We start from the raw sequence: 12,132 nt of genomic DNA, 5'->3' as shown, positions 1-12,132 counted from the left end.
GGACCAAATTGGACTTTAATTTCGTCACAATCGAATGTCAGAAAACAAAATTCAACGTAAAAGAAATTCAAAATAATGTTGGATATATGGTTTTATAAAGACTAAAGTCCCAAAATGGTCCCTAACATTTGACATTTTTTTTATTTTGGTACAAAACATTATCTTTTGAATTATTCGGTCCCTCACATTTGAAATCGGACCACATTTAGTCCTAAATTGACGGAATGGTTAAAATGTGACGGAATGTAACAGTCAACACTATTTAAATCAATTTTGACCGGATTAAGATTTATAACTATGTTTTATTAAGGGCTAATACCTAATTAACCTAAAACTTAAAAATGCAAAATAAGTTAAAATATAAAACCTGCAAATAAAAAATAAAATAAAAATGTTCGACTGAGATGCGAAGCGACGCAGCCTTCATCCACACTTCGAACAAACTCTTCCTTCCCTAAACTCTTCACAACATTCGAATAGATTAGGGTTCTTTCTGCACATAAATTCCAATCGACACTTGGAACCCTAGATTATGGTTCAGGAGGTGCTGTTGATGATTCTGGAACCTGTTTTTGAGCCGCGATTTTCTGCAAAATCCCATGCTTTCCACCCAGGTAGGAACCCTCACACAGTTATTAGAACAATCAAGAGTAATTTTGCTGGCTACTTGTGGTTTATACGAGCCGATTTAAGTGAGATTTTTAGTAATGTAAATCCTAGTGTTGTATTGGGATGTGTTGGAGAATCTGTGAAAGATAAGAAGGTATTGAGCTTGATTAAATCTGGGATGAGAAAGGTAGGGAAAAATCACATGTAATTGGAAGATGAGGGTAGGAATGTGAGTAGAACGAAAAGAAAGAAGGGGCAGACGAGGAAGAGGATATTGAATGATGATGAGCCTAAGCCCGACCCTTATTGGCTGAGGGCGTTTTACGATTTTTCTCCGGATGAAGCTGCTGAGGTGCCTAGTTATGGTTATTGTGGAATTTTGAGCCCTCTGTTGATGAATGTTTGTCTGAATGAGCTTGATTATATGATGGAAAATAAGATAGTCGAGTTTTTAAAGCCATCTGAGACTGATTCAATATGGAAGTATTCGATAAATGATGACTGTCATAATCCTTCTTGGCCGGAGTTTGTACCCTCGAGTGGCAAGAAGACTCGGAAAATGGATTATATTATTTTGAACCAAATTTGCGTTTATTTTAAAAATAAAAAAAAAAAAATCAAATTTTTATAAAACTTAATCTGGTCAAAATTGATAGAAATTGTGTTGACTGTTACATTCCGTCACATTTTAACCATTCCGTCAGTTTAGGACTAAATGTGGTCCGATTTCAAATGTGAGGGACCGAATAATTCAAAAGATAATGTTTTGGACCAAAATAAAAAAAACGTCAAATGTTAGGTACCATTTTGGGACTTTAGTCTTTTACTCCCTCCGTCCCATGTTACTTGAGGCGTTCTTTTCGTCACAGGATTTAAGAAAGTTGTGTTTAATGAGTTAAATAAAGTCAAATAAAGTAGAAGAGAGAATAAAGTAAGAGAGATGAGAGAAAGTAAAGTAAGAGAAAGAATAAAAATATGTGTGATTAGATGTTTTGTTTTTAGCCAAAAAGGAAATGACTCCAGTAACTTGTGACAACCCAAAAAGGAATACGACTCAAGTAACTTGGGACGGAGGGAGTATAAAATTATAGTCCTATGTAGGGGTTTCAATTGTAGTAGATGAATAAGTGTTGCCGGGTGTCAATATATGATAGGTCCCCTTAGCACCTATCATATATTGACACCTGTCAAAATTTATCGCGACCTAGTGTTTCATCTAAACTTTGTGCATCTTAATGAGTTTAGAATGTACCTATACTATATTGATATTGTGTCGAGATTTTGAGCATTTTTTTATTGTAAAAATATTATTGAGTAGAAGATTATAAATATTTCCAACTAATTGCCAGAAACTTGCTATAGTAATGTTATGGACTTATGGCCATCTACCTTTTCATTACCTTTTTTTCCCGCAGGGGCGTAGCGCAGTTGGCACCGGATGAACAAATCTTGTTGCAATAATTGAAATTTTTACTTTTTGACTTCAATTTGACCTCGATAGTTCTAGCTGGAATCTAGTTGATCCAGCTAAATTGCACCACATAACTATTGCCTATTGGACTACATTAATTGTTACTTATTCGATATACGAAGCTCAATATGAATTTATATCAAATATACTCAAACTTCAATACTTTTCTGGTTATTAAGTTTGAAAGTTGTTGAATAAATCAACAAAATTTATACATTTGAGAATTTGACATGTTTTATTTATAAAAATTAAATCAACCAAATTTATACTCAAAGTTGTTTCGAGTCTTATAGAATTTTAACATGCTTTCTAATGTGGTGAATCTTATTTTAGACTAACAATATTTTAACATTTTTCTTCTCTATTTCAGTCTTATTAAAATATGAGTTGTCCACAACGAAGACTAGTTTTTCGTGAATATAGGGGGAATTTGAAATTTAAGATGTAGGAGTACATTTTCAGTTTGCAATGAAATATTCATGGCTGAAATACAAAATACCCATATCTTTTAGAACCAGCTCTATCACATGTGTGGAGTATTATTTCATTCAGTTTATAAAATAAACTATAGCATTATAGCATGATTTTGTGACCAGAAAACAGCTGTAGAGATTTCCCGAAGGGCAAATAAATGTCTATATTTGGTAACATATTATTTAATGCATAATATTTAACCCAAATTGATATTTGTGAATCACACAAGTTGTTTTCGTTTGATTTTAATTTGTGGGCTCGTTGTTTTAAATTTTGTGACTGTAATACTCTTCAAAATTGCATTTAATGGATATACTATTACTATATCAATTGCAGTGCCAATAATAGAATTTTTGTGGTGCAAAAATATGCATAATAGTTGGTAACAGGCTAATTCCAATTATTTAATTTATAATTCATTGATCATGTCCTACCTATAGAGATAGCAACCATCATCCCGCCATAGTATCATATCCATTTTTCTCATTATATAGGTCCAATGGCTACAAATTGAGATATACTGCATATTTTTGTTCTTTTTAAGAAACATGTCACCAATTTTTTAAAATACAATATCAAAACAACATTGTTTTTTTTACATAATTTAGCAATTAAATGTGGAATTGGTGAATAAAAAAATCGACTTTAGCATGTAAATGACAATTATACCCTCCATAGCCGACTTTCAAATGAAGCTGTATATTCCTTCTCTATAAATACACGAATATATCTATAGTATTCCAACTCATTCAAAAACGCCTGAGATCATCACGTTGCCATTTCGTCGAACACGCCATGGGCAACAAATTCCTGCTCGCTCTCCTCACACTCTCCGCGTTTTTCTTCACGCTCCACGCCGCGGTTGCCAAGCCGGATCTGTCGCCGAGCTTCAGGTCTCGAGCTCTGCTCCAGAAGCTGGAGCCGGAGACGACAGCAGCGGATCCTCCGTCGGCGGCGATTGAGAGCGGGAAGCACCACTCGTCGGACAAATCGGTTGCGGGCGGCGGAGTCATCATCGGCGGCCTCGTCACCGCCATTTTCGCGGCGGTTTATTGCTACATTCGAGTCACTAGAAGGAAGCAAAGTGATAATTTGACATGATTTTGGTTTTATATTTTAGGTTAATTTCTTGAGAGATGTTAATAGTAGATTATGGAGTAGTATTTTGGGGGTGTTTGGATTTTGATTATTTAAGTGGTCGATTTAGGGAATTATTTACTTTTATTTACTGCAGTATGTGATAAATGTTAATTTGAATTAGTTTTGTTACCGAAGACTAGAATCTAGATAAATGTCTTACTAAGTTATGATAATTACAAAGTTTTTGCTTCTGATCATCCATAGGATCTCCCCCCATTAAATGTTTACAATTCATTTTGTATCGTTTTAATAAAATTTAGGAATTTTAATCTGTATACTAAGTATTCTTAAATTTCATGTTAAAAGGAAGAGAGTATATACATTACATAATCAGAATATTTTCATGAGTATTTTGTAGTACTACCATTTATCGGAGTAGTACAAATCATATGGTCAAATATTTTAAAAAAGAGATGCAAATTAACAAGTTTGAGTATAAAAAATGAGAGTGTTGTGGTTGCTACATTTCATGCAAGCATTATAATATCTATATCATGGGTTATAGGGAAATAAACACTTCATGCTTATTATATCTAAAATATTCCATGGGAGTTAGCGAGGATTTAGGTGTCTTAACTCCTAAAATTGTATTAATACATCCGTGCATTGTTATCGATTTAAACTAACTAATGATACTATTAAGTAACTAATTTATGATATTAAATATTAAATAATACTCTTGCACTGTCAACTACTCCAAATAATAATAATAAAAATATTATTATATTATTTTATCGACCTCTTGCTTCTTGCTCAGAGTCGGCAGAGAAATACTCCATTGTTGAGGTTCTGGATTGTGAAAATACACATAATTTGGTTTTATTTTTATTTTCTTATGAATTTTGAAAATGTCAAAAAAATACACATATTTAATTGGAAAATTGGTCTCTAAAACCAGAAAATTTGCTAAAAATTTGGTATTTCTCATAGACTTTAAAATTGGTATATAATATCACAAACTTTGCACTTTGTTTGTTTTGCTAAAAATTTGGTATTTCCCATAAACATTAAAATTGGTATATAATATCACAAACTTTGCACTTTGTTTGTTATTTCCCACTGCATGTCTATTACCATATTTGACTAACTTGCGAAGCTTTTTTTATCATACTTGACACAATTAAATCAACGTGGTTTTCAACGAGACTTTTTATCCTACATGCTATGAACTTAAAAAATGATTTAAAATATCATAAAACGTATCACGGTAACCTACATAAAATAAGATTTTGATGAAAATATCTTATTTTAGTGAGTTTGGGAAATACCAAACAAAATGCAAAGTTTGTGATATTATAAATCAATTTCAAAGCTCATGGGAAATACCAAATTTTAGGCAAAGTTTATGGTTTTAGAGACCAATATCCCTATTTAATTCTTATCACCATTATTTACTCATCACAGTCACACGCATTAATCAATGGAGAAAATCGGATCTGTAGGCTACTTTACTACTATAGTAACAAAAATGTACCCACCTTGTTATTTCTTCCATCTATGGGAAAAACACCATCTGCCCTGGCGTATTCAATTTATTCGTGAATTTTTAAAAACAAAATTTATATATAAACACACCAATTTAGCTGGCATGTCTTACCAATCACCTAAATCTGACAATTTTTCCATCACCACCATATCTTCATTGGGTTCTGGTGATGTTTTACTAAAGAAACACAATACAAGCATAAAAACAGCATTATAGGTTAGGCCAATGCCATCAAACATCTTTTGCAGTAAAGAAATTTGACTGCTCTACCACCCTAATTCAAAAATGGTTTCTCTATTAAAAAATAATCAATGCCTAATTGCAAATGAAATGGCCCACCAAATTCAGCTACAAGTTTATATATCCTCTTCAGCAGCCACCTATCTTGTTACTAATAATTTAAGCCGTCTATATATCTCTCTCTGTCTCTGCTATTATTTGATCATCATCATCATCATCTCATTCTCCAAATCTCACCACCCTTTTTTTATCATCACACTCTTCTGCTTCACTCAAACCTTCCACAAACCTGTTATTTTTAATACTCCAAATCCATAAGTTGTTGCTCAATATGCTGGGAAATTCAGTAAATTTAAGCATAATTTGGGGAAATTTATGAGATTTGCTCACTATCTATTTTAGTTTAGTCTTGTAATTGGCTTCATGCTAAACTAAAGTGCTTATAAATTATAATTCTCAGTAAAAACAGGTACTTATAATTCTCAGTAATTCTTCTCGGTTCAACATGGCAATAATACTGAATGCTTGAGACTTGTGACAAGTGCTTTAGGCTCTTCACTTCATAGTAACCATCTCTTTTTTGCACATTTGCTACTTTACCTAAGCAGAGAATTCAGGTATTGTTTGGAGCTAGGAACTAATTCTTATATTGGCTGGATCTGTCTAAAGTTTATTGAATCCACAAGATGATTCAACCATTTTGGCTCTGAAATTTGAAGATTGCTCCAAAGATCTCAAGACATCATGTTTGGTGATTATGTTGCTGTCACAAGCATGCTGTGTAGCTGATGGCGAGAGTTGTTTCTTTCTCTTACCCTTTTGTGCCTGCATTCATATTTCAATCCGGAAACCTGAAAACACTTACTATCTGGAAATATTGCTTGAGATACAAACTCATTGAACACCACTCTGTTAATTTTACCAGCAGCTTATTTTAATGCTGTCACTACCCTTGGCTTTATTTGAACTCAGGTGCCATTTGCATGGAGCTCGCCATTACATAACACGAGCCGTGACAAGTCTCAAGAAAGCAAAAGACCCCTCTTCTGCTCCTTTGCCCATTGTTTCACTGAAGGAAGCCTTGGCTCAAAAGAGAAGTGGCTAATCAACCTTCGCGATGAATGGTTTTCCTGGCCTCCAGGTTTGTTTACCGAACAATGCATTCAGTTTCCATCTGCATATATGATATAGCCTTTTATTCGAAAAATGCATCACCATTCTTGTGTTAGTTAGCCAGATTGGTAAAATATGAGCATTGGATCACTCATACGGCTGGTGGCCCCTTCGTTGCTTGCAGAAAACCGATCTGCTGAGCTCCTATTTCAAATGCATTTGCTATCTAGGGAGTCATCTCATGGTGACAGTTCAATGAGATGGATTCTTCGAGCAATCCATATGAATCCTTCATGTTCGAATGGCCCTGCTGCAGTTTCGTTTTCGCTGTCAGTGAAGTTTATGCTTAGATGGAGGTGGAATGGTGGATGCATCTGTACATTGTATTCCTGTTGTGAGTCAACTGTGTAGATACAATGAGCATTTATGCCTAAACTAAGCACTTCTCTCTCTCTCTCTCCAACATTTCATAAGTAGACACAACTCAGATCACAAAGGAAGATGCCATTATCTTCTAAACTGGGGCTTCTGCACTTCAATTCTACATGCTACTACTTTTCTACATTGACTATATCCACACAACACGAAGCTACAAGCCTACAACTTGTACATAGTAATTTCTAAGCTGCCGGAGCTTCATCCTTCTTCCCAGTCGATGTCGTCCTCCTCCTCAGAAACTTCAGCTTCTTCATTCAGGTCAACTTTAAATTGTCTAGTTTGGCCACCTGAGAATCAATCACGTGGCAATCGTTATTTTCTGAATTTTATACAAATGGTGTAAAATTTTTTTGTATACCAGTTTTTGGTTAAGGAGATGGTAAACTGGAACCAAAACAAAATGAGTTACCGGTTGTCGGAGCAGCCTCTTCCCAATTGACATCGTCTCCTTCATAATCTTCATCGCGTTTTGACTTCATGCCAACTTGCCGCTCAGTGGTGGTGTAATAGTCTTCGTTGGAGATTGTATTGGCTAGCTCCGGCCTATTCATCGGCTCTTCCTGTTCACGTTGCCGCATTAGTAGAGCGGCATAATAGGCTTTTACATATTCATCCTGAAAATATGGAAACATAGAGATCAAAGAAGACTTGAGAGTTCTAAATGAAAGATAAAATCCCAAAGAAGTCAATTATTATGTCAAGTGGAGCGAAGATTAAAAAGTTTCAATAATGGCAAACCTGTATACTCTTTTTTTCATCATTTACGGTTGAGGATTTTTTGTCATCAGAAACCTCAGGAGCCGTCAAAGTACCATCAGTTTTCATCTCTGATTTGGTTTCTCCCCATTGCTCTTTCGTGAGACTCATTCCGTCCTTTATCATCCATGGAGGCAACACTTTCATAGGAGTTTCTGATTTCGCCATTTCTCCTTTTTCACCAATGCCAGAAAAAGCAACTTCAACCTGCCATTGCAAAACTTTGTAATACATGCAAATTTTCCATTTAGCAGAGTCCCAAAGTAAATTGATGAGCACATATGCATCAAACCAAATTATTAGGAGTTTTAAAGGAACATATTTTAATGTTCACCAGGAAAATACAGAAAGTTTGATGTACACAATAATGTTTTCCAGTATGCTGATCTTTCGTGTCCAGAATGAAAGAACGCCATTATATCGTATAGGCTTCAATTTTCTTTTTCTCAGTTAAGAACATTCGCAACATGTCCCACACACTCCCACAGATATATACCAGCTATTTAGGAAGCTAAAATGTACCCTGTTGTGATTGAGCGTAGTATATCTATAACTACGACATGCTGACGAAAGACTAAGTAGTCTGAAGGAATTGATACGAAATGCATGTTAGTAAGCAAAGTGCATATTCATGACTCCAGTCGGTGCTCAAACTATTTGACCTATCTTTTATAGCAAGAGTGAGATAGAAAACAAAACCTCGCAGATAAAGTGAAAGAAGTTAAGAAGCAAGCCCACCTTCGTCTCCCCTACATAAGGCATAGGAGTTCCACCAAAACCCTGAGATGATTTAGAAGGGTCACTCGCAGTAAGGTCCCCATTGGCAGAACGCCCAGCAGCATGTGCTCTAGCTTCCCAAGCTTGAAGATTACCAAATTCAGGGATGGGCAAATCCTTAACCCTAGCAAGTTGATCAATGAGTGGTTTGAGTTGCACCTGTTTCCAACCAAACTTCCACACTAAGAAGAAGTTTATGAGGCAGAAAAGCAAGATTTCTTAAAATTTGTAAGATGATAACAGTTCAATTAGTCCCACGATTTTTTTGGAAAAGCTGTGAACATGCAAATTCATACGGAGAAGCGCAATTGGCAGCATCAAATCCATGTACTGCCAATCTGTTAAAACATGTATATACATCTATTGTAAAGATTAATTAATCCTTTGAACCAAACAAGTTTGGAATAAGTATGTCGCATATCTGTAATCATTTTCTACATTGTACTTTATAGCAGAAAGAAGTGGAGGCTACAAAAAAAGATAAATTATTAAAATGAAAGCAAGTATAGCATTTTCATATTCAACCAGATGATTGATGAGACTCGTACATGCTAAAATAAGCATCTTTACATCAATAAATAAACTAATTCACTGAATTGGCAAATAAATTGACTGAGAAGTATGGCAGGATTTCAGTTCTTAGAATTTGAAGCATACAAGAATGACCATAAAACTTTAAAGAGGACAAACCTCCATCTTTGACAACATGTCTTTTATTTTATCATGGCGATGCTTTCTTGCATTATCATCTCCATCTCCCAAATCTTGAATAACTAACTTATCGCTTTCAGCTACAAGTACCCCATTGCAGCTTTCACAGTGGAAGTACTCATCATATGGAGTGATCAATTGGAGAGCATCAAGAGCAGTGTATCTGGAGTTTATTTGAAATAAAATCTCAAGACCCGTCAGTGATAAAAATGCCAAAAGTGCAGGGAAAATGACCCTTGTTCTACTAACAGATACCTTTTGCCACAAGTGGGGCAAACATACTCCTGAATAGTATTCTTGCTCTCTAGTTCATCCTTCAGCTTTTTCTTCATTCGATGCAATCTGTATCTCACCACATCATATATCTGCACTAAATTAATTAGACTACATAAGTCAATTTCAGATGGAGGGCAGAGACATCAAACATACTCAGATAGGCCCCAAAAATCATTTTTTTTTGGGGGGGGGGGGGGGGGGTCGAGAAAGGTTCATCAACTCAAATAGTATGAGTTGACTACTCGTACAATAAAGCTTGGCAATTCATACTTGAGAGGTGAATTCATGAATCTGAATCACAATTTTGCTACAAAGTCTTGTTTCACTGCTAAACAATGTCAACAACCCACTTCCTCAAGCCACGCAATGTTCTAGACTATGATATGCATGGTTCTACTTGGAAGTATGTTGGTTGAGGAGCCAAAACCTGTGCATAATCCAGACAACAATATGAGTGTACATGCATCTTTTGTTTGTCATCGCCTTCTCTTCCAGCCTGTTGACTATCACCAGTGGCAGCAACTGCAGCATTATATACTTTGGCACCCTTTGCAGTCTGAAAAGAATGAGATATAATCAAACAAATACAGGGTGCACTTAACAACTTTAAGTAATCAAAAGAACTACCAATTGGAAAATTGAGGGGGGTGTTCTAGCTTGAATTGAGGACTATGTAACTTGTATTTAAGAATCATATTTGGCCGTTAAATGAGAAAAACTAACTATACCAGGAAAAGTCCTGCCATCTGTCCTCTTTCTACCTTTATACGTTCAAAAAGAAAACAAATTAAGTAGGCAGACTCACCTTTACACGTAATAGTTTCCACTAGTGCATGCATGCATGATGTGCACAAACACAAGCGTAATCTATGCAATATATTGAACCTGCAGTGTAACTGCATCTCTAGGAAGAATCTAGGCATGGGTATAATCTTACATTCTGCATGGCAGCTATACGCGATGAGTGTAACTTGTATTTAAGAATCATATTTGGCCGTTATATGAGAAAAACTAACTATACCAGGAAAAGTCCTGCCATCTGTCCTCTTTCTACCTTTATTCGTTCAAAAAGAAAACAAATTAAGTAGGCAGACTCACTTTTACACGTAATAGTTTCCACGAGTGCATGCATGCATGATGTGCACAAACACAAGCATAATCTATGCAATATATTGAACCTGTAGTGTAACTGCATCTCTACGAAGAATCTAGGCATGGGCATAATCTTACATTCTGCATGGCAGCTATACGCGATGAATGGAAAACCTAGATTTGCATTACCAGGAACTACTGTTCCCTACACTGTTGAGCACACAGAGCTCAGATAAATATAAAGACAACTAAAGCATGGGATTTCGACATTATATAAGCATAATATAAGCCAATTAACAAGTGGAAATAATCATAATAAACATTCAGAAATACTTTGCTAGCATTATAGTGAACCATTCAAACCAACCTCCTTCCTGTGATCTCGAGCTACTAGCTTTTCTTCTTCAAAGAACCTGAGAGTTCTTCGAAGTTGCTTGGTATGAAGCTTCAAGTCCTTAGCCAAATCCTCTTCTCTCACCCACTGTCGCCTGGACCAGAATGAAAATTGAAGCGACGCCAGATTATTTTACGTACAGACATTGTTTACCTCGATTTCAAAGTTCACATGATATTTAATCTTAGTATTCCCAATTGTCAAACCTAAACAGCAACAGTTTTTCTTCCACTCCAACAATTATTAAGCAAATGATGATGAAATAAACTGAACATCCAAAATTAAGGCAGTTAAACACAAAATAGGTAGATTCACAAAGTTTTAAGTACATTTAATTCAAATTCCAGCAACAACATAAATGAACTATACTTACTTAATATAACCAAACTATGATTTCACAAAAAAAAAATTGCCAATCCCTTCAGCATCCGAAATTACCTCGTAAGAGCGTCGAGAACAACAACGGCAATCCCTCTATTGTCGCCTCTCCCCGTCTTCTGCTGATTTTCCCCTTTCGTCGTTATGTCATCGTAAAAAGCCCTCGCCGCAAGTTTCACCAAGCTTATTCGTTTACGTGATACAAGCAAACAACACAAGGCATGTCAAGGAAACGCTTCGTACGTAACGGGAAAAAGCATAATCGCAGTTGAGAAACATAATACCGGTTGAATGGATCGATGCTAGCCATAATTTGGCTCCTTCTTCGGCAAATTGGAGCTCAGTGAAGAACCGTCAACTTGCTTGCATTTCGCTCTCCGTAACCTAGTGAAGCACAATCACCAGGTGTGTTTTTTGACAGAAGCGGGTAAAGTTAGGGATTTTGAGGACTAGAAAAGGGGAAAGTTGGAGAGAAATTGGGGGAAACTTATGGAATTAGAGAAGCGGAAAAAAGTAGGAGTGTCTGTGATTGGGGATTAGGGCACGAGATAGAGGGTGGTTAATTCTCCAATGTTGGAGCCAAGTCAAACATGTTTCGCATGCAACTAGCAAGCATTAGCCTCGTTAAACTATCATTAGCAACGAACGCACTGCACAAAGGGCATGTGTCGTTGCGCACGAAGAAGCACGTCGGACCATCTCAATTCTCAACGCACGCACTGCACGAAGGGCATGTGTTGTTGCAACACACGTAATCGTCTAAATCTTGTTAGCCAA

At 35.9% G+C, this 12,132-nt stretch overlaps 1 protein-coding gene and 1 long non-coding RNA gene across 3 annotated transcripts; one reads left to right on the top strand and one right to left on the bottom strand.

The window, feature by feature from the left end:
- Positions 1 to 5,501: 5,501 nt before the first annotated feature.
- LOC121745210 lies at positions 5,502 to 6,983 on the top strand. The gene is made up of 2 exons (XR_006038792.1): positions 5,502 to 6,561; positions 6,718 to 6,983. It is a non-coding gene; the product is annotated as an uncharacterized LOC121745210 (long non-coding RNA).
- Positions 6,984 to 7,020: 37 nt separating this feature from the next.
- On the bottom strand, positions 7,021 to 11,938 carry LOC121745209 (transcription initiation factor IIE subunit alpha-like). Of its 2 annotated transcripts, none has more exons than XM_042139018.1 (10): positions 11,640 to 11,938; positions 11,416 to 11,538; positions 10,951 to 11,071; positions 9,919 to 10,047; positions 9,471 to 9,580; positions 9,195 to 9,378; positions 8,466 to 8,663; positions 7,710 to 7,934; positions 7,381 to 7,531; positions 7,021 to 7,258 (listed from the first exon to the last, which is right to left on the bottom strand). In XM_042139018.1, the coding sequence occupies exons 1-10, from the start codon at positions 11,663 to 11,665 to the stop codon at positions 7,170 to 7,172; spliced, it is 1,356 nt and encodes a 451-aa protein (XP_041994952.1). In that variant the 5' UTR covers positions 11,666 to 11,938; the 3' UTR covers positions 7,021 to 7,169. The 2 variants fall into 2 exon arrangements, with proteins under 2 accessions (XP_041994952.1, XP_041994951.1); XM_042139017.1 differs by having other exon boundaries at positions 7,381 to 7,585; positions 11,640 to 11,936.
- Positions 11,939 to 12,132: the final 194 nt, after the last annotated feature.

Source organism: Salvia splendens, chromosome 8, assembly GCF_004379255.2.
Source record: "Salvia splendens isolate huo1 chromosome 8, SspV2, whole genome shotgun sequence".
Lineage (NCBI taxonomy): Eukaryota > Viridiplantae > Streptophyta > Magnoliopsida > Lamiales > Lamiaceae > Salvia > Salvia splendens.
Note: the sequence above shows the minus strand (reverse complement) of the source record. Positions and strands in the feature narration are given on the sequence as shown.

Excerpts from the sequence above, each read along its gene's own strand:
- LOC121745209 (XM_042139017.1), bottom strand. The coding sequence starts at position 11,665 with ATGGCTAGCATCGATCCATTCAACCG. Across the intron at positions 11,539-11,639 it reads AGCATCGATCCATTCAACCG|CTTGGTGAAACTTGCGGCGA; the intron begins GTATTATGTTTC and ends TAAACGAATAAG. Across the intron at positions 8,664-9,194 it reads ACATGTTGTCAAAGATGGAG|GTGCAACTCAAACCACTCAT; the intron begins GTTTGTCCTCTT and ends GGTTGGAAACAG.